At 52.6% G+C, this 20,424-nt stretch overlaps 8 protein-coding genes across 8 annotated transcripts; 5 read left to right on the top strand and 3 right to left on the bottom strand.

Moving 5' to 3' along the window:
* Positions 1–1,731: 1,731 nt before the first annotated feature.
* PHYSODRAFT_476948 (hypothetical protein) lies at positions 1,732–4,596 on the top strand (the record flags this gene model as incomplete). The annotated part of the gene is made up of 4 exons (XM_009515691.1): positions 1,732–2,895; positions 3,010–3,879; positions 3,913–4,221; positions 4,318–4,596. 4 exons carry the CDS (start codon positions 1,732–1,734, stop codon positions 4,594–4,596), a joined length of 2,622 nt encoding a protein of 873 aa, XP_009513986.1.
* Positions 4,597–4,944: 348 nt separating this feature from the next.
* Positions 4,945–5,694, bottom strand: PHYSODRAFT_457582 (hypothetical protein; the record flags this gene model as incomplete). The annotated part of the gene is made up of 1 exon (XM_009515690.1): positions 4,945–5,694. A coding segment is annotated over one exon (750 nt), but the record flags the coding sequence as incomplete, so codon positions are not given.
* A 1,656-nt stretch (positions 5,695–7,350) lies between these two features.
* PHYSODRAFT_258775 (hypothetical protein) lies at positions 7,351–8,261 on the top strand (the record flags this gene model as incomplete). Its single annotated transcript, XM_009515689.1, has 1 exon — positions 7,351–8,261. A coding segment is annotated over one exon (911 nt), but the record flags the coding sequence as incomplete, so codon positions are not given.
* A 7-nt stretch (positions 8,262–8,268) lies between these two features.
* PHYSODRAFT_283985 (hypothetical protein) lies at positions 8,269–10,447 on the top strand. The gene has a single exon (XM_009515688.1). The coding sequence runs from the start codon at positions 8,443–8,445 to the stop codon at positions 10,204–10,206; it is 1,764 nt and encodes a 587-aa protein (XP_009513983.1). The 5' UTR covers positions 8,269–8,442; the 3' UTR covers positions 10,207–10,447.
* An 18-nt stretch (positions 10,448–10,465) lies between these two features.
* PHYSODRAFT_283984 (hypothetical protein) lies at positions 10,466–11,311 on the bottom strand (the record flags this gene model as incomplete). The annotated part of the gene is given in 2 exon segments (XM_009515687.1): positions 10,466–10,861; positions 10,873–11,311. A coding segment is annotated over 1 exon segment (333 nt), but the record flags the coding sequence as incomplete, so codon positions are not given.
* A 1,541-nt stretch (positions 11,312–12,852) lies between these two features.
* PHYSODRAFT_473621 (hypothetical protein) lies at positions 12,853–15,717 on the top strand (the record flags this gene model as incomplete). Its single annotated transcript, XM_009515686.1, has 4 exons — positions 12,853–14,016; positions 14,131–15,000; positions 15,040–15,342; positions 15,439–15,717. 4 exons carry the CDS (start codon positions 12,853–12,855, stop codon positions 15,715–15,717), a joined length of 2,616 nt encoding a protein of 871 aa, XP_009513981.1.
* A 319-nt stretch (positions 15,718–16,036) lies between these two features.
* Positions 16,037–16,729, bottom strand: PHYSODRAFT_320613 (hypothetical protein; the record flags this gene model as incomplete). The annotated part of the gene is made up of 1 exon (XM_009515685.1): positions 16,037–16,729. One exon carries the CDS (start codon positions 16,727–16,729, stop codon positions 16,037–16,039), a length of 693 nt encoding a protein of 230 aa, XP_009513980.1.
* Positions 16,730–18,457: 1,728 nt separating this feature from the next.
* Positions 18,458–20,422, top strand: PHYSODRAFT_471616 (hypothetical protein; the record flags this gene model as incomplete). The annotated part of the gene is made up of 2 exons (XM_009515684.1): positions 18,458–19,624; positions 19,658–20,422. Coding segments are annotated over 2 exons (1,932 nt in total), but the record flags the coding sequence as incomplete, so codon positions are not given.
* Between the last annotated feature and the right edge of the window lie 2 nt (positions 20,423–20,424).

Here is a 20,424-nt window from a genome sequence, read left to right as displayed (position 1 = left end):
TTCTTGCCGGCGCGGATGTTCTCGAGCTTGGAGCTGGACGACACGGGCAGGACGCCGCCCGGCTGGGGCCGATGCGGCCCGTGTGGTCGTATCTTACCTATGGTATGTACCGCATCGCCGAAGTTATTGTTCGCACATTTATTAATACCATAAAGCGCACTAAACACTTGGTGGCAATTTGGCCGGACTTCCGAGACAACACTAGGAGGATTCTGGAAGCAAAACTCGGGCATTATTTTCAAGAAGAAATACTCTACTTTTGATACGTAGCCATGTATTTACCAAACTACGCACTGTACGGGACTGACTAGACTTGATTGAAATTTGTGACTGGGTTTGGCGGTGCTTTCCAATACAAACATCAAGTATAAAGGATTTGTATTGACCCGGAAAAAAATCGATCGAGTTTTCTGGTACATGTTGCTGAACTGAGCAAGCCCAGCATCGCTACCATGTTGAATAGACGCCAATGAAGACACTAGTCAGCTGACAGCCTCAACTTACGAGTATAGACCTCTCCACACTGTCAAACACCACTCTTCTATACAAATTCAAGATAGTGCGTGTCTCCATTGAATCTTATCAACCGCGTCAGCTTAACCTTATTTGAGCAGCTTACTACAGTGAAGTGCGTCGATAAGGAACGGGCGACATTTTATATTCTACGACAAGACATGAATCCTCGCTTGTACCCATTGTGTGCCAATTCTACTGAATTAGTTATATGATTCTACCAATCATTCGGTCCCGTTTAACATTCCGCCAATCACAGTTCCGAAACCGAGCCTCAAGAGCGGCTGGATGGAGCGGCTCCCAAGTCGGGGGAAATGGAACCTAAAGGTCGCGAGAGGGAATCATGAGCATGAGGATCGCTGTGAGCGCGGGAATCGCGCCAGGTACATGTCTGCATGCCTCATTAACCAACTTTCGCTCTGCTGCTCACAACTCCCATGGTGACCGCCACTTCCAGACCGTTCCAGAGGCGGCTACGTCTGACCAAGCTTCAGTCGCTGCTAATCTGTCATCGCCGTCATGATCTACCGGGTGCTACCTATGCTGAGTTGGCTGCGTGGGCTCAAGCCGAGACTCTGGTCGCGAAGTCCGACATGAACTACATAGTGCAGTAAATCAGTGCATTTGCTGTCTGCATGTGACGAGTCAAACCTTTAATTATCAATATACCTTTTTCTTTCAATGTATATCAGGCGTTCCTTATCGACGCACTTTACTGTACCGGTAGGCGTTATTCGAGCTGTTCAATGGAGTTAGTTCATTTATTACGCTTGAAACAGCTCTCCACCAATCTTACCGATAGCTTACCGGGTGCGGCTATAATTTTGACCCGACCCAAAGTCGGTTTTTCGTCCATTGCAAAAAAACGGTTACAGCTTTTTCGATTCTGATTGTTGCATCTGTTTTCTATCGTTTTTAGACGAATCATAAGCAGCGGTTTGGCGCCGAAAGCACAATCATTGGTTTAAAAAAATAATTTTTGGGGTGCGGTTATAATTTCGGCGCGCACTGTATATCACGTAGATGCGGTACCGTGTTTCTGGTACAAAACTGAGGGAAGAAAAATCCAACCGGCCATTTCCACATTTCCCCTCCAAGCCTTGTCCTGTAGCGCCACCGCCCACCGGGACTAGCAGGCATGCCCGCGCCCTTGCCAACGTCGTCATGATACTACTGCCGCATTGCTGACTGTGTACTGCTGTGCTGCTGCAGATGGACATGTCCAGCCAGTTGGATCCCCAGGCTTTGGCCGCGTTCGTGGACGACAGTGTCTTTGCTCAGATGAGCGGGAAGCTTGGAGCAGACGCATCGCCGAAGAAAAATCTTCTCGATGCGTGGATGCTGGACAACTATCCCAACGAAGCCACACTCCAACTCGAGGCCTCCCAGATCCAGATACATGGATTGATACAGGTGAAGATCAGAGAAGCATACGGGCGTACACGCGTGTCTCGACCTCTTGCACAAACTATTGCGGCCAAGACGGTGAAAGACCTCCTGGCAAAGTTTGTCCCTGAAGCCCGCTCCGGCACGCCCAAGTTGGATGAAAATGAAATGAAGCGAATCGCGGAGGCGTTCACCAAGGGCCGGTACCTCGGCGAAGCCCACCTCGACCTCGCACAGTATCTGCGGGACTGCTGGAAGGCCTACACCCCCACAAAGTACAAGGCGCCATGTGTGGCGGTCGTGCAGAGTTCTGGCTTCGGCAAGAGTCGGATGGTGCGTGAACTCGCGATTGAGGCTCAAAAGAGCGCCTTGAACATGAAAGTGCTGTACATGTGTGCCCGTGTGCACGAGTCGACGGGGTTTCCCAAGGCTACGAGCGAGCTTCGTGGTTGGCTGTTTCAAGAAGGCTCCGAAGTGGAAGACATCGCCAGTCGATTGAAGACAATTTACGTCTACGCGAACAAGCATTGGGCGGACGTTCAGAAGGAATGGCTGAAGCTGTTTACCGAACAGGCAGCGGACACCTCTGTAAAGGCGAAACTTTCGGATGAAACAGACACGCTGGAGGGGGATACCTCCACCGAGAAGAATCCAAATGGCAGAATCGTGGTTCTGGTGATCGATGAAGCGAGAAGTCTGCTGGCTGAGAAGGGAGGCAAGAAGAATGACTTCCGAATGTTGCGAAATGCTCTCAGATCCGTGAACAAAGATATCGGCCATCGTGGATGCATTTTCGGCGTGCTGATTGATACGAACTCCAGGATCTCGGACCTGGCGCCTCCGCTGTTGTTGGACCCATCATCTCGGCTTTTCGATGGAGAGTTGGCATCGTTTGCGCCAGTTGTGTTAGCTGAGACAATGGACGCACACTGGGATCAATACTGTGAAGAAAAACAAGCCGGCGAAGATGAAGAAATGAAAGAGGACATCCAAGATGTAGATGAAGAAATGAAAGAGGAAATACTAGATGCGGGAGCAGAAGATGAAGAAATGGAAGAGGAAACTCAGGTTGCGGTGGGAGCTGAAAAAGACGAAGAGAAGAAGAAACAGCAAGAACGTGCTAAGATAGCTATGTACAAGAGAATCGTTACCGGGGATGCGAGTCAAGCTTGGCACGCGTTGAGGCGCATGGGCCGCCCGATGTGGTACAGCACTTACCCCGATCCAGCTCATAAAGTTCGCGTGATTGATCTCGCGGCGAATAAACTGCTACTGGGGATTCCCCCTTCGCAAAATGCGTACAACAAGGATACCATGTTTGGTGTCGCCTCCATGCTTTGTCGACTGGGTGTTCGACCGCATTCGACGTCGGCTTTGGCATCTCGGGCCCCCGCTGACTTCATGGCGATTCTCGCGTATGTGAACTTCAAACGAGAGGGTTACGTCACCAGCTACGCTTCGGACCCAGTGCTCGCCTTAGGAGCGATGAAAGTGTGGTATGAACTGAAATATGGTCTGGCAAAGTATATCCTGCCGCAACTCAAGAACTTCCTTTTGGATGAAGCGTTGGACACTGGTGGAGTTGGCGAAATTGGCGAGATGGTTGCTCGCATTCTGCTGCTTCTAGCGATGGACAAGTGTGTTATGGGGGACAAAGATTTTTCCCAGTGCTACCATACGATCGGGCAATTTGTACCGGTGCAGGATTTCTTGAACGTGCTAACAGGCCACGAGGAGATGTCGATATATTGTAAGGGGATGTACAACGCGGAAGATAAGAGACCAGAATTCAACGAGTGGTGCTCGAAGTGGGATGGTTGGTACGTGGGGTTCACCCACTTTGTGCAGTTGCAGCTCGAGCCGAATGAGGACACGCTTTGGTTTTTGCTGGGACGTCAGGCTGCAGGTATTTTCCCCCGTAACCAGTATGGAGCCGATTTGTTGATCCCGATGTTTAAGAAGAGATCCAACAGCAGGCCAGTCGGTGGGGAGACTACGAGGGGTGAACAAGAGGAGCATGAGGTGTTGATGATGTTGATTCAAGTGAAGAATCGTTCCCCAGTCGATGGTGGGTTTTCCAGGGCAGCGACGGAGAAACTATGCCCCTGGTTTGTGTTCGGAAAGAACAGTGATGGGAACTCGTCAGCGGGGAAATCTACCGGTGAAATTGGTGGGGATCCGAACCCGCTGAGCTCCACGGATGTCCGTGATACCATTCGCATCTACATGAATGTGCGCGGTCGGAAGAGTGACGGCAAGTTCATCTATGCCACGACAATGAAAGACAATCTTAAGCCCAAGAAGAAAGGCAACGCCTCTGAGGTGAAGGAGGAGAGTCAGACGATCGGGAGTCAGGCGAAGAAGCGGGCGAAGATCGAGAGCAATCCTGGCGTCTCAAGTGTGTCGAGTGTCTCGGAGGAGGATCCTGTTTTCACGATCTGCCTCCGTTTACTCAACAGGGTCACCTACCCGTTCCTGAGCGACGGCGTGGCTTCCATGCTATCAAACATGGTGGAGTCTCAGTATGACCCGCTGGGGCTTGTGGAGGGCGACCTGGACTATCGCGATGAAGATGAAAAACGAAACAAGGACGTTAGTTCGTATGCAAAGTTGTCGCTTACCGCGACGCGCGACAAGTTGTTGCAGAACGCCCGTAAAGCACTAGCGTACGCGCCGGGTGACAAGGAAGAAGAGTGACGCTGAGAGTGACGTTGGTGGCAGTGGTGAGGGCCACTAGGCGATCAAGGTGGCGAGACGGAAACATCCAAGAAACGAGCACGTGAAAACCAAGAGGATGAAGAAGCCGTCCCACTAAACGCGCCAAGTGATCCAACAAGACGCCCAAGCCCACACGGAGGCAGTAACAGTACGTGCCTGGTGCCTGCAGCAACTACCGGTAGTTTTAACTACCAACAATTTGTTTTACTTGAGAGTACGCAGCCACCTCCAGTACGCTTCACCTTGCAGTCTTACGGAAGTAGCACGTCTTTTGCTGTCTACGTCGTCTTTACTGCTCTACCTACTCGTCCTGCAGGAACGGGTATTATAGTCCGTGTACCCGCGCGCGTCGCCGAGGTAGAACGTGTCCGTGTCGTAGTCGTTCACGGGCTTGTTGAGTTGGAAGCGCCGCACCAGGTCCGGGTTCGAGATGAAGTGGCGGCCGATGGCCACGGCGTCGGCCGCGCCCTCCTCCACGATCTGCACGGCCGACTGCCGGTCGAAGCCCGACGCGGCGAGGAGCACGCCCTTGTACGTCTCGCGGAACTGCCGCGCCGAGCCCTTCTCGGGTGCCAGCGGGTCACGCACGTGGTAGCCACGCGGCTCGATCAGGTGCGCGTAGGCCAGGTCGTAGTTGTTGAGCCTGTTCAGCACGTACGTGTAGGTGGCGACGGGGTCCGAGTCCTTGTCGCCGAAGCTGCCGCCGAACGGGGACAGTCGGATGCCCACCTTGGACGAGTCCAGACTCTCGAGGATGGCCTCCAGTGCCTCGAACAGGAAGCGCGCGCGGTTCTCGACGCTGCCGCCGTACTGGTCGGTGCGGTCGTTGATGCCGTCGTGCAGGAACTGCTCCAGCAAGTAGCCGTTGGCGGCGTGCAGCTCGACGCCGTCGAAGCCCGCGCTGATGGCGTTCTCCGCGGCCGAGCGGTAGTCCGCCACGATGCCCGGGATCTCGCTCGTCTCGAGCGCGCGCGTCGGCACGGGCTCCATGCGTCCTTCGCGCGTGACGATCTTCTTGCCGGCGCGGATGTTCTCGAGCTTGGAGCTGGACGACACGGGCAGGACGCCGCCCGGCTGGGGCCGATGCGGCCCGTGTGGTCGTATCTTACCTATGGTATGTACCGCATCGCCGAAGTTATTTGTTCGCACATTTATTAATACCATAAAGCGCACTAAACACTTGGTGGCAATTTGGCCGGACTTCCGAGACAACACTAGGAGGATTCTGGAAGCAAAACTCGGGCATTATTTTCAAGAAGAAATACTCTACTTTTGATACGTAGCCATGTATTTACCAAACTACGCACTGTACGGGACTAGACTTGATTGAAATTTGTGACTGGGTTTGGCGGTGCTTTCCAATACAAACATCAAGTATAAAGGATTTGTATTGACCCGGAAAAAAATCGATCGAGTTTTCTGGTACATGTTGCTGAACTGAGCAAGCCCAGCATCGCTACCATGTTGAATAGACGCCAATGAAGACACTAGTCAGCTGACAGCCTCAACTTACGAGTATAGACCTCTCCACACTACTCTTCTATACAAATTCAAGATAGTGCGTGTCTCCATTGAATCTTATCAACCGCGTCAGCTTAACCTTATTTGAGCAGCTTACTACAGTGAAGTGCGTCGATAAGGAACGGGCGACATTTTATATTCTACGACAAGACATGAATCCTCGCTTGTACCCATTGTGTGCCAATTGTACTGAATTAGTTATATGATTCTACCAATCATTCGGTCCCGTTTAACATTCCGCCAATCACAGTTCCGAAACCGAGCCTCAAGAGCGGCTGGATGGAGCGGCTCCCAAGTCGGGGGAAATGGAACCTAAAGGTCGCGAGAGGGAATCATGAGCATGAGATCGCTGTGAGCGCGGGAATCCGCCAGGTACATGTCTGCATGCCTCATTAACCAACTTTCGCTCTGCTGCTCACAACTCCCATGGTGACCGCCACTTCCAGACCGTTCCAGAGGTGGCTACGTCTGACCAAGCTTCAGTCGCTGCTAATCTGTCATCGCCGTCGTGATCTACCGGGTGCTACCTATGCTGAGTTGGCTGCGTGGGCTCAAGCCGAGACTCTGGTCGCGAAGTCCGACATGAACTACATATTGCAGTAAATCAGTGCATTTGCTGTCTGCATGTGACGAGTCAAACCTTTAATTATCAATATACCTTTTTCTTTCAATGTATACCAGGCGTTCCTTATCGACGCACTTTACTGTACCGGTAGGCGTTATTCGAGCTGTTCAATGGAGTTAGTTCATTTATTACGCTTGAAACAGCTCTCCACGAGTTTGTTACCAATCTTACCGATAGCTTACCGGGTGCGGCTGTAATTTTGACCCGACCCAAAGTCGGTTTTTCGTCCATTGCAAAAAAACGGTTACAGCTTTTTCGATTCTGATTGTTGCATCTGTTTTCTATCGATTTTAGACGAATCATAAGCAGCGGTTTGGCGCCGAAAGCACAATCATTGGTTTAAAAAAATAATTTTTGGGGTGCGGTTATAATTTCGGCGCGCACTGTATATCACGTAGATGCGGTACCGTGTTTCTGGTACAAAACTGAGGGAAGAAAAATCCAACCGGCCATTTCCACATTTCCCCTCCAAGCCTTGTCCTGTAGCGCCACCGCCCACCGGGACTAGCAGGCATGCCCGCGCCCTTGCCAACGTCGTCATGATACTACTGCCGCATTGCTGACTGTGTACTGCTGTGCTGCTGCAGATGGACATGTCCAGCCAGTTGGATCCCCAGGCTTTGGCCGCGTTCGTGGACGACAGTGTCTTTGCTCAGATGAGCGGGAAGCTTGGAGCAGACGCATCGCCGAAGAAAAATCTTCTCGATGCGTGGATACTGGTCGACTATTCCAACAAAGCCACACTCCAACTCGAGGCCTCCCAGAACCAGATACATGGATTCATATGGGTGAAGATCAGTGAAGCATACGGGCGTACACGCGTGTCTCGACCTCTTGCACAAACTATTGCGGCCAAGACGGTGAAAGACCTCCTGGCAAAGTTTGTCCCTGAAGCCCGCTCCGGCACGCCCAAGTTGGATGAAAATGAAATGGAGCGAATCGCGGAGGCGTTCACCAAGGGCCGGTACCTCGGCGAAGCCCACCTCGACCTCGCACAGTATCTGCGGGACTGCTGGAAGGCCTACACCCCCACAAAGTACAAGGCGCCATGTGTGGCGGTCGTGCAGAGTTCTGGCTTCGGCAAGAGTCGGATGGTGCGTGAACTCGCGATTGAGGCTCAAAAGAGCGCCTTGAACATGAAAGTCCTGTACATGTGTGCCCGTGTGCACGAGTCGACGGGGTTTCCCAAGGCTACGAGCGAGCTTCGTGGTTGGCTGTTTCAAGAAGGCTCCGAAGTGGAAGACATCGCCAGTCGATTGAAGACAATTTACGTCTACGCGAACAAGCATTGGGCGGACGTTCAGAAGGAATGGCTGAAGCTGTTTACCGAAAAGGCAGCAGACACCTCTGTAAAGGCGAAACTTTCGGATGAAACAGACACGCTGGAGGGGGATACCTCCACCGAGAAGAATCCAAATGGCAGAATCGTGGTTCTGGTGATCGATGAAGCGAGAAGCCTGCTGACTGAGAAGGGAGGCAAGAAGAATGACTTCCGAATGTTGCGAAATGCTCTCAGATCCGTGAACAAAGATATCGGCCATCGTGGATGCATTTTCGGCGTGCTGATTGATACGAACTCCAGGATCTCGGACCTGGCGCCTCCGCTGTTGTTGGACCCATCATCTCGGCTTTTCGATGGAGAGTTGGCATCGTTTGCGCCAGTTGTGTTAGCTGAGACAATGGACGCACATTGGGATCAATACTGTGAAGAAAAACAAGCCGGCGAAGATGAAGAAATGAAAGAGGACATCCAAGATGTAGATGAAGAAATGAAAGAGGAAATACTAGATGCGGGAGCAGAAGATGAAGAAATGGAAGAGGAAAGTCAGGTTGCGGTGGGAGCTGAAAAAGACGAAGAGAAGAAGAAACAGCAAGAACGTGCTAAGATAGCTATGTACAAGAGAATCGTTACCGGGGATGCGAGTCAAGCTTGGCACGCGTTGTGCCGCATGGGGCGTCCGATGTGGTACAGCACTTGCCCCAATCCTGCGGATAGAGAAGATGTGATCAATCTTGCGGCGAACAAGCTGCTACTGGGGATTCCCCCTTCGCAAAATGCGTACAACAAGGATACCATGCTTGGTGTCGCCTCCATGCTTTGCCGTCTGGGCGTGCGCCCGCATTCAACGTCGGCTCTGGCATCTCGGGCGACTGCCGACTTCATGGCGATTCTCGCCTATGTGAATTTCAAGCGAGAAGGTTACGTCACCAGCTACGCTTCGGACCCAGTGCTCGCCTTAGGAGCGATGAAAGTGTGGTATGAACTGAAACATGGTTTGGCAAAGTATATCCTGCCGCAACTCAAGAACCTCCTTTTGGATGAAGCATTGGACACCGGTGGAGTTGGCGAAATTGGCGAGATGGTTGCTCGGATTTTGCTGCTTCTGGCGATGGACACGTGTGTGATGGGGGACAAAGACTTTTCCCAGTGCTGCCACACGATCGGGCAATTTGTACCGGTGCAGCAATTCTTGAAGGTGCTACAAGGCAAGAAAAAGCTGCCGATATATCTCAAGCGGATGATCAGCAAGGAGAATTTGAGACCAGAATTCAACAAGTGGTGCTCGAAGTGGGATGGTTGGTACATGGGGTTCACCCACTTTGTGCAGTTGCAGCTTGAGCCGAATGAGGACACGCTTTGGTTTTTGCTGGGGCGTCAAGCTGCAGGTATTTTCCCCCGTAACCAGTATGGAGCCGATTTGTTGATCCCGATGTTTAAGAAGAGATCCACCAGCAGGCCAGTCGGTGGGGAGACAACGAGGGGTGAACAAGAGGAGCAGGAAGTGTTGATGATGTTGATTCAAGTGAAGAATCGTTCCCCAGTCGATGGTGGGTTTTCCAGGGCAGCGACGGAGAAACTATGCCCCTGGTTTGTGTTCGGAAAGAACAGTGATGGGAACTCGTCAGCGGGGAAATCTACCGGTGCAATTGGTAGGGATCCGAACCCGCTGAGCTCCACGGATGTCCGTGATACCATTCGCATCTACATGAATGTGCGCGGTAGAACGCGTGACGGCAAGTTCATCTATGCCACGACAATGAAAGACAATCTTAAGCCCAAGAAGAAAGGCAACGCCTCTGAGGTGAAGGAGGAGAGTCAGGCGAAGAAGCGGGCGAAGATCGAGAGCAATCCTGGCGTCTCAAGTGTGTCGAGTGTCTCGGAGGAGGATCCTGTTTTCACGATCTGCCTCCGTTTGCTCAACAGGGTCACCTACCCGTTCCTGAGCGAGGACGTGGCTTCCATTCTATCAAACATGGTGGAGTCTCAGTATGACCCGCTGGGGCTTGTGGAGGGCGACCTGGACTATCGCGATGAAGATGAAAAACGAAACAAGAACGTTAGTTCGTATGCAAAGTTGTCGCTTACCGCGACGCGCGACAAGTTGTTGCAGAACGCCCGTAAAGCACTAGCGTACGCGCCGGGTGACAAGGAAGAAGAGTGACGCTGAGAGTGACGTTGGTGGCAGTGGTGAGGGCCACTAGGCGATCAAGGTGGCGAGACGGAAACATCCAAGAAACGAGCACGTGAAAACCAAGAGGGTGAAGAAGCCGTCCCACTAAACGCGCCAAGTGATCCAACAAGACGCCCAAGCCCACACGGAGGCAGTAACAGTACGTGCCTGGTGCCTGCAGCAACTACCGGTAGTTTTAACTACCAACAATTTGTTTTACTTGAGAGTACGCAGCCACCTCCAGTACGCTTCACCTTGCAGTCTTACGGAAGTAGCACGTCTTTTGCTGTCTACGTCGTCTTTACTGCTCTACCTACTCGTCCTGCAGGAACGGGTATTATAGTCCGTGTACCCGCGCGCGTCGCCGAGGTAGAACGTGTCCGTGTCGTAGTCGTTCACGGGCTTGTTGAGTTGGAAGCGCCGCACCAGGTCCGGGTTCGAGATGAAGTGGCGGCCGATGGCCACGGCGTCGGCCGCGCCCTCCTCCACGATCTGCACGGTCGAAGCCCGACGCGGCGAGGAGCACGCCCTTGTACGTCTCGCGGAACTGCCGCGCCGAGCCCTTCTCGGGTGCCAGCGGGTTGCGCACGTGGTAGCCACGCGGCTCGATCAGGTGCGCGTAGGCCAGGTCGTAGTTGTTGAGCCTGTTCAGCACGTACGTGTAGGTGGCGACGGGGTCCGAGTCCTTGTCGCCGAAGCTGCCGCCGAACGGGGACAGTCGGATGCCCACCTTGGACGAGTCCAGACTCTCGAGGATGGCCTCCAGTGCCTCGAACAGGAAGCGCGCGCGGTTCTCGACGCTGCCGCCGTACTGGTCGGCGCGGTCGTTGATGCCGTCGTGCAGGAACTGCTCCAGCAAGTAGCCGTTGGCGGCGTGCAGCTCGACGCCGTCGAAGCCCGCTTTGAGGGCGTTCTCCGCGGCCGTGCGGTGGTCCGCCACGATGCCCGGGATCTCGCTCGTCTCGAGCGCGCGCGGCGGCACGGGCTCCATGCGTCCTTCGCGCGTGACGATCTTCTTGCCGGCGCGCAGGACGCCGCCCGGCTGGGGCCGATGCGGCCCGTGTGGTCGTATCTTACCTATGGTATGTACCGCATCGCCGAAGTTATTGTTCGCACATTTATTAATACCATAAAGCGCACTAAACACTTGGTGGCAACTTGGCCGGACTTCCGAGACAACACTAGGAGGATTCTGGAAGCAACTCGGGCATTATTTTCAGGAAGAAATACTCTACTTTTGATACGTAGCCATGTATTTACCAAACTACGCACTGTACGGGACTAGACTTGATTGAAATTTGTGACTGGGTTTGGCGGTGCTTTCCAATACAAACATCAAGTATAAAGGATTTGTATTGACCCGGAAAAAAATCGATCGAGTTTTCTGGTACATGTTGCTGAACTGAGCAAGCCCAGCATCGCTACCATGTTGAATAGACGCCAATGAAGACACTAGTCAGCTGACAGCCTCAACTTACGAGTATAGACCTCTCCACACTGTCAAACACCACTCTTCTATACAAATTCAAGATAGTGCTTGTCTCCATTGAATCTTATCAACCGCGTCAGCTTAACCTTATTTGAGCAGCTTACTACAGTGAAGTGCGTCGATAAGGAACGGGCGACATTTTATATTCTACGACAAGACATGAATCCTCGCTTGTACCCATTGTGTGCCAATTGTACTGAATTAGTTATATGATTCTACCAATCATTCGGTCCCGTTTAACATTCCGCCAATCACAGTTCCGAAACCGAGCCTCAAGAGCGGCTGGATGGAGCGGCTCCCAAGTCGGGGGAAATGGAACCTAAAGGTCGCGAGAGGGAATCATGAGCATGAGGATCGCTGTGAGCGCGGGAATCGCGCCAGGTACATGTCTGCATGCCTCATTAACCAACTTTCGCTCTGCTGCTCACAACTCCCATGGTGACCGCCACTTCCAGACCGTTCCAGAGGTGGCTACGTCTGACCAAGCTTCAGTCGCTGCTAATCTGTCATCGCCGTCGTGATCTACCGGGTGCTACCTATGCTGAGTTGGCTGCGTGGGCTCAAGCCGAGACTCTGGTCGCGAAGTCCGACATGAACTACATAGTGCAGTAAATCAGTGCATTTGCTGTCTGCATGTGACGAGTCAAACCTTTAATTATCAATATACCTTTTTCTTTCAATGTATATCAGGCGTTCCTTATCGACGCACTTTACTGTACCGGTAGGCGTTATTCGAGCTGTTCAATGGAGTTAGTTCATTTATTACGCTTGGAACAGCTCTCCACGAGTTTGTTACCAATCTTACCGATAGCTTACCGGGTGCGGCTATAATTTTGACCCGACCCAAAGTCGGTTTTTCGTCCATTGCAAAAAAACGGTTACAGCTTTTTCGATTCTGATTGTTGCATCTGTTTTCTATCGATTTTAGACGAATCATAAGCAGCGGTTTGGCGCCGAAAGCACAATCATTGGTTTAAAAAAATAATTTTTGGGGTGCGGTTATAATTTCGGCGCGCACTGTATATCACGTAGATGCGGTACCGTGTTTCTGGTACAAAACTGAGGGAAGAAAAATCCAACCGGCCATTTCCACATTTCCCCTCCAAGCCTTGTCCTGTAGCGCCACTGCTGTGCTGCTGCAGATGGACATGTCCAGCCAGTTGGATCCCCAGGCTTTGGCCGCGTTCGTGGACGACAGTGTCTTTGCTCAGATGAGCGGGAAGCTTGGAGCAGACGCATCGCCGAAGAAAAATCTTTTCGTTACGTGGATGCTGGAAGACTATCCCAACAAAGCCACACTCCAACTCGAGGCCTCCCAGATCCAGATACATGGATTGATACAGGTGGAGATCAGAAGAGCATACGGGCATACACGCGTGTCTCGACCTCTTGCACAAACTATTGCGGCCAAGACGGTGAAAGACCTCCTGGCAAAGTTTGTCCCTGAAGCCCGCTCCGGCACGCCCAAGTTGGATGAAAATGAAATGAAGCGAATCGCGGAGGCGTTCACCAAGGGCCGGTACCTCGGCGAAGCCCACCTCGACCTCGCACAGTATCTGCGGGACTGCTGGAAGGCCTACACCCCCACAAAGTACAAGGCGCCATGTGTGGCGGTCGTGCAGAGTTCTGGCTTCGGCAAGAGTCGGGCGATGCGTGAGCTCGCGATCGAGGCTCAAAAGAGCGCCTTGAACATGAAAGTCCTGTACATGTGTGCCCGTGTGCACGAGTCGACGGGGTTTCCCAAGGCTACGAGCGAGCTTCGTGGTTGGCTGTTTCAAGAAGGCTCCGAAGTGGAAGACATCGCCAGTCGATTGAAGACAATTTACGTCTACGCGAACAAGCATTGGGCGGACGTTCAGAAGGAATGGCTGAAGCTGTTTACCGAACAGGCAGCGGACACCTCTGTAAAGGCGAAACTTTCGGATGAAACAGACACGCTGGAGGGGGATACCTCCACCGAGAAGAATCCAAATGGCAGAATCGTGGTTCTGGTGATCGATGAAGCGAGAAGCCTGCTGACTGAGAAGCCAGACAAGAAGAATGACTTCCGAATGTTGCGAAATGCTCTCAGATCCGTGAACAAAGATATCGGCCATCGTGGATGCATTTTCGGCGTGCTGATTGATACGAACTCCAGGATCTCGGACCTGGCGCCTCCGCTGTTGTTGGACCCATCATCTCGGCTTTTCGATGGAGAGTTGGCATCGTTTGCGCCAGTGGTGTTAGCTGAGACAATGGACGCACACTGGGATCAATACTGTGAAGAAAAACAAGCCGGCGAAGATGAAGAAATGAAAGAGGACATCCAAGATGTAGATGAAGAAATGAAAGAGGAAATACTAGATGCGGGAGCAGAAGATGAAGAAATGGAAGACGAAACTCAGGTTGCGGTGGGAGCTGAAAAAGACGAAGAGAAGAAGAAACAGCAAGAACGTGCTAAGATAGCTATGTACAAGAGAATCGTTACCGGGGATGCGAGTCAAGCTTGGCACGCGTTGTGCCGCATGGGGCGTCCGATGTGGTACAGCACTTGCCCCAATCCTGCGGATAGAGAAGATGTGATCAATCTTGCGGCGAACAAGCTGCTACTGGGGATTCCCCCTTCGCAAAATGCGTACAACAAGGATACCATGCTTGGTGTCGCCTCCATGCTTTGCCGTCTGGGCGTGCGCCCGCATTCAACGTCGGCTCTGGCATCTCGGGCGACTGCCGACTTCATGGCGATTCTCGCGTATGTGAATTTCAAACGAGAGGGTTACGTCACCAGCTACGCTTCGGACCCAGTGCTCGCCTTAGGAGCGATGAAAGTGTGGTATGAACTGAAACATGGTTTGGCAAAGTATATCCTGCCGCAACTCAAGAACCTCCTTTTGGATGAAGCATTGGACACCGGTGGAGTTGGCGAAATTGGCGAGATGGTTGCTCGGATTTTGCTGCTTCTGGCGATGGACACGTGTGTGATGGGGGACAAAGACTTTTCCCAGTGGTGCCACACGATCGGGCAATTTGTACCGGTGCAGCAATTCTTGAAGGTGCTACAAGGCAAGAAAAAGCTGCCGATATATCTCAAGCGGATGATCAGCAAGGAGAATTTGAGACCAGAATTCAACAAGTGGTGCTCGAAGTGGGATGGTTGGTACATGGGGTTCACCCACTTTGTGCAGTTGCAGCTTGAGCCGAATGAGGACACGCTTTGGTTTTTGCTGGGGCGTCAAGCTGCAGGTATTTTCCCCCGTAACCAGTATGGAGCCGATTTGTTGATCCCGATGTTTAAGAAGAGATCCAACAGCAGGCCAGTCGGTGGGGAGACAACGAGGGGTGAACAAGAGGAGCAGGAAGTGTTGATGATGTTGATTCAAGTGAAGAATCGTTCCCCAGTCGATGGTGGGTTTTCCAGGGCAGCGACGGAGAAACTATGCCCCTGGTTTGTGTTCGGAAAGAACAGTGATGGGAACTCGTCAGCGGGGAAATCTACCGGTGAAATTGGTGGGGATCCGAACCCGCTGAGCTCCACGGATGTCCGTGATACCATTCGCATCTACATGAATGTGCGCGGTCGGAAGAGTGACGGCAAGTTCATCTATGCCACGACAATGAAAGACAATCTTAAGCCCAAGAAGAAAGGCAACGCCTCTGAGGTGAAGGAGGAGAGTCAGACGATCGGGAGTCAGGCGAAGAAGCGGGCGAAGATCGAGAGCAATCCTGGCGTCTCAAGTGTGTCGAGTGTCTCAGAGGAGGAGCCTGTTTTCACGATCTGCCTCCGTTTACTCAACAGGGTCACCTACCCGTTCCTGAGCGACGGCGTGGCTTCCATTCTATCAAACATGGTGGAGTCTCAGTATGACCCGCTGGGGCTTGTGGAGGGCGACCTGGACTATCGCGATGAAGATGAAAAACGAAACAAGAACGTTAGTTCGTATGCAAAGTTGTCGCTTACCGCGACGCGCGACAAGTTGTTGCAGAACGCCCGTAAAGCACTAGCGTACGCGCCGGGTGACAAGGAAGAAGAGTGACGCTGAGAGTGACGTTGGTGGCAGTGGTGAGGGCCACTAGGCGATCAAGGTGGCGAGACGGAAACATCCAAGAAACGAGCACGTGAAAACCAAGAGGGTGAAGAAGCCGTCCCACTAAACGCGCCAAGTGATCCAACAAGACGCCCAAGCCCACACGGAGGCAGTAACAGTACGTGCCTGGTGCCTGCAGCAACTACCGGTAGTTTTAACTACCAACAATTTGTTTTACTTGAGAGTACGCAGCCACCTCCAGTACGCTTCACCTTGCAGTTCTTACGGAAGTAGCACGTCTTTTGCTGTCTACGTCGTCTTTACTGCTCTACCTACTCGTCCTGCAGGAACGGGTATTATAGTCCGTGTACCCGCGCGCGTCGCCGAGGTAGAACGTGTCCGTGTCGTAGTCGTTCACGGGCTTGTTGAGTTGGAAGCGCCGCACCAGGTCCGGGTTCGAGATGAAGTGGCGGCCGATGGCCACGGCGTCGGCCGCGCCCTCCTCCACGATCTGCACGGCCGACTGCCGGTCGAAGCCCGACGCGGCGAGGAGCACGCCCTTGTACGTCTCGCGGAACTGCCGCGCCGAGCCCTTCTCGGGTGCCAGCGGGTCACGCACGTGGTAGCCACGCGGCTCGATCAGGTGCGCGTAGGCCAGGTCGTAGTTGTTGAGCCTGTTCAGCACGTACGTGTAGGTGGCGACGGGGTCCGAGTCCTTGTCGCCGAAGCTGCCGCCGAACGGGGACAGTCGGATGCCCACCTTGGACGAGTCCAGACTCTCGAGGATGGCCTCCAGTGCCTCGAACAGGAAGCGCGCGCGGTTCTCGACGCTGCCGCCGTACTGGTCGGCGCGGTCGTTGATGCCGTCGTGCAGGAACTGCTCCAGCAAGTAGCCGTTGGCGGCGTGCAGCTCGACGCCGTCGAAGCCCGCTTTGAGGGCGTTCTCCGCGGCCGTGCGGTGGTCCGCCACGATGCCCGGGATCTCGCTCGTCTCGAGCGCGCGCGGCGGCACGGGCTCCATGCGTCCTTTCGCGCGTGACGATCTTCTTGCCGGCACGCAGGACGCCGCCCGGCTGGGGCCGATGCGGCCCGTGTGGTCGTATCTTACCTATGGTATGTACCGCATCGCCGAAGTTAGTGTTCGCACATTTATTAATACCATAAAGCGCACTAAACACTTGGTGGCAACTTGGCCGGACTTCCGAGACAACACTAGGAGGATTCTGGAAGCAAAACTCGGGCATTATTTTCAAGAAGAAATACTCTACTTTTGATACGTAGCCATGTATTTACCAAACTACGCACTGTACGGGACTAGACTTGATTGAAATTTGTGACTGGGTTTGGCGGTGCTTTCCAATACAAACATCAAGTATAAAGGATTTGTATTGACCCGGAAAAAAATCGATCGAGTTTTCTGGTACATGTTGCTGAACTGAGCAAGCCCAGCATCGCTACCATGTTGAATAGACGCCAATGAAGACACTAGTCAGCTGACAGCCTCAACTTACGAGTATAGACCTCTCCACACTGTCAAACACCACTCTTCTATACAAATTCAAGATAGTGCGTGTCTCCATTGAATCTTATCAACCGCGTCAGCTTAACCTTATTTGAGCAGCTTACTACAGTGAAGTGCGTCGATAAGGAACGGGCGACATTTTATATTCTACGACAAGACATGAATCCTCGCTTGTACCCATTGTGTGCCAATTGTACTGAATTAGTTATATGATTCTACCAATCATTCGGTCCCGTTTAACATTCCGCCAATCACAGTTCCGAAACCGAGCCTCAAGAGCGGCTGGATGGAGCGGCTCCCAAGTCGGGGAAAATGGAACCTAAAGGTCGCGAGAGGGAATCATGAGCATGAGGATTGCTGTGAGCGCGGGAATCGCGCCAGGTACATGTCTGCATGCCTCATTAACCAACTTTCGCTCTGCTGCTCACAACTCCCATGATGACCGCCACTTCCAGACCGTTCCAGAGGCGGCTACGTCTGACCAAGCTTCAGTCGCTGCTAATCTGTCATCGCCGTCGTGATCTACCGGGTGCTACCTATGCTGAGTTGGCTGCGTGGGCTCAAGCCGAGACTCTGGTCGCGAAGTCCGACATGAACTACATAGTGCAGTAAATCAGTGCATTTGCTGTCTGCATGTGACGAGTCAAACCTTTAATTATCAATATACCTTTTTCTTTCAATGTATATCAGGCGTTCCTTATCGACGCACTTTACTGTACCGGTAGGCGTTATTCGAGCTGTTCAATGGAGTTAGTTCATTTATTACGCTTGAAACAGCTCTCCACGAGTTTGTTACCAATCTTACCGATAGCTTACCGGGTGCGGCTATAATTTTGACCCGACCCAAAGTCGGTTTTTCGTCCATTGCAAAAAAACGGTTACAGCTTTTTCGATTCTGATTGTTGCATCTGTTTTCTATCGATTTTAGACGAATCATAAGCAGCGGTTTGGCGCCGAAAGCACAATCATTGGTTTAAAAAAATAATTTTTGGGGTGCGGTTATAATTTCGGCGCGCACTGTATATCACGTAGATGCGGTACCGTGTTTCTGGTACAAAACTGAGGGAAGAAAAATCCAACCGGCCATTTCCACATTTCCCCTCCAAGCCTTGTCCTGTAGCGCCACCGCCCACCGGGACTAGCAGGCATGCCCGCGCCCTTGCCAACGTCGTCATGATACTACTGCCGCATTGCTGACTGTGTACTGCTGTGCTGCTGCAGATGGACATGTCCAGCCAGTTGGATCCCCAGGCTTTGGCCGCGTTCGTGGACGACAGTGTCTTTGCTCAGATGAGCGGGAAGCTTGGAGCAGACGCATCGCCAAAGAAAAATCTTTTCGTTGCGTGGATGCTGGTCGACTATCCCAACAAAGCCACACTCCAACTCGAGGCCTCCCAGCGAGAGATACATGGATTGATACGGGTGGAGATCAGAAGAGCATACGGGCATACACGCGTGTCTCGACCTCTTGCACAAACTATTGCGGCCAAGACGGTGAAAGACCTCCTGGCAAAGTTTGTCCCTGAAGCCCGCTCCGGCACGCCCAAGTTGGATGAAAATGAAATGAAGCGAATCGCGGAGGCGTTCACCAAGGGCCGGTACCTCGGCGAAGCCCACCTCGACCTCGCACAGTATCTGCGGGACTGCTGGAAGGCCTACACCCCCACAAAGTACAAGGCGCCATGTGTGGTGGTCGTGCAGAGTTCTGGCTTCGGCAAGAGTCGGATGGTGCGTGAACTCGCGATTGAGGCTCAAAAGAGCGCCTTGAACATGAAAGTCCTGTACATGTGTGCCCGTGTGCACGAGTCGACGGGGTTTCCCAAGGCTACGAGCGAGCTTCGTGGTTGGCTGTTTCAAGAAGGCTCCGAAGTGGAAGACATCGCCAGTCGATTGAAGACAATTTACGTCTACGCGAACAAGCATTGGGCGGACGTTCAGAAGGAATGGCTGAAGCTGTTTACCGAAAAGGCAGCAGACACCTCTGTAAAGGCGAAACTTTCGGATGAAACAGACACGCTGGAGGGGGATACCTCCACCGAGAAGAATCCAAATGGCAGAATCGTGGTTCTGGTGATCGATGAAGCGAGAAGTCTGCTGGCTGAGAAGGGAGGCAAGAAGAATGACTTCCGAATGTTGCGAAATGCTCTCAGATCCGTGAACAAAGATATCGGCCATCGTGGATGCATTTTCGGCGTGCTGATTGATACGAACTCCAGGATCTCGGACCTGGCGCCTCCGCTGTTGTTGGACCCATCATCTCGGCTTTTCGATGGAGAGTTGGCATCGTTTGCGCCAGTTGTGTTAGCTGAGACAATGGACGTACACTGGGATCAATACTGTGAAGAAAAACAAGCCGGTGAAGATGAAGATGAAGAAACGAAAGAGGAAACCCAAGTTGCGGTGGGAGCTGAAGACGAAGAGAAAAAGAAACAGCAAGAACGTGCTCAGATAGCTATGTACAAGAGAATCGTTACCGGGGATGCGAGTCAAGCTTGGCACGCGTTGTGCCGCATGGGGCGTCCGATGTGGTACAGCACTTGCCCCAATCCTGCGGATAGAGAAGATGTGATCAATCTTGCGGCGAACAAGCTGCTACTGTCGCAAAATGCGTACAACAAGGATACCATGCTTGGTGTCGCCTCCATGCTTTGCCGTCTGGGCGTGCGCCCGCATTCAACGTCGGCTCTGGCATCTCGGGCGACTGCCGACTTCATGGCGATTCTCGCCTATGTGAATTTCAAGCGAGAAGGTTACGTCACCAGCTACGCTTCGGACCCAGTGCTCGCCTTAGGAGCGATGAAAGTGTGGTATGAACTGAAACATGGTCTGGCAAAGTATATCCTGCCGCAACTCAAGAACCTCCTTTTGGATGAAGCATTAGACACCGGTGGAGTTGGCGAAATTGGCGAGATGGTTGCTCGGATTTTGCTGCTTCTGGCGATGGACACGTGTGTGATGGGGGACAAAAGCTTTTCCCAGTGCTACCACACGATCGGGCAATTTGTACCGGTGCAGGATTTCTTGGACGTGCTGCAAGGCAACAAGGAGAGACCGATATATTGTAAGGGGATGTACAACGCGGAAGATAAGAGACCAGAATTGAACAAGTGGTGCTCGAAGTGGGATGGTTGGTACATGGGGTTCACCCACTTTGTGCAGTTGCAGCTTGAGCCGAATGAGGACACGCTTTGGTT

Source organism: Phytophthora sojae, assembly GCF_000149755.1.
Source record: "Phytophthora sojae unplaced genomic scaffold PHYSOscaffold_1, whole genome shotgun sequence".
In the NCBI taxonomy this organism is placed as follows: domain Eukaryota; phylum Oomycota; class Peronosporomycetes; order Peronosporales; family Peronosporaceae; genus Phytophthora; species Phytophthora sojae.
Note: the sequence above shows the minus strand (reverse complement) of the source record. Positions and strands in the feature narration are given on the sequence as shown.

What these genes read in the sequence shown, in the direction of transcription:
- PHYSODRAFT_283985 (XM_009515688.1), top strand. Translation starts at nt 8,443, where the DNA reads ATGGACGCACATTGGGATCAATACTGTGAAGAAAAACAAGCCGGCGAA.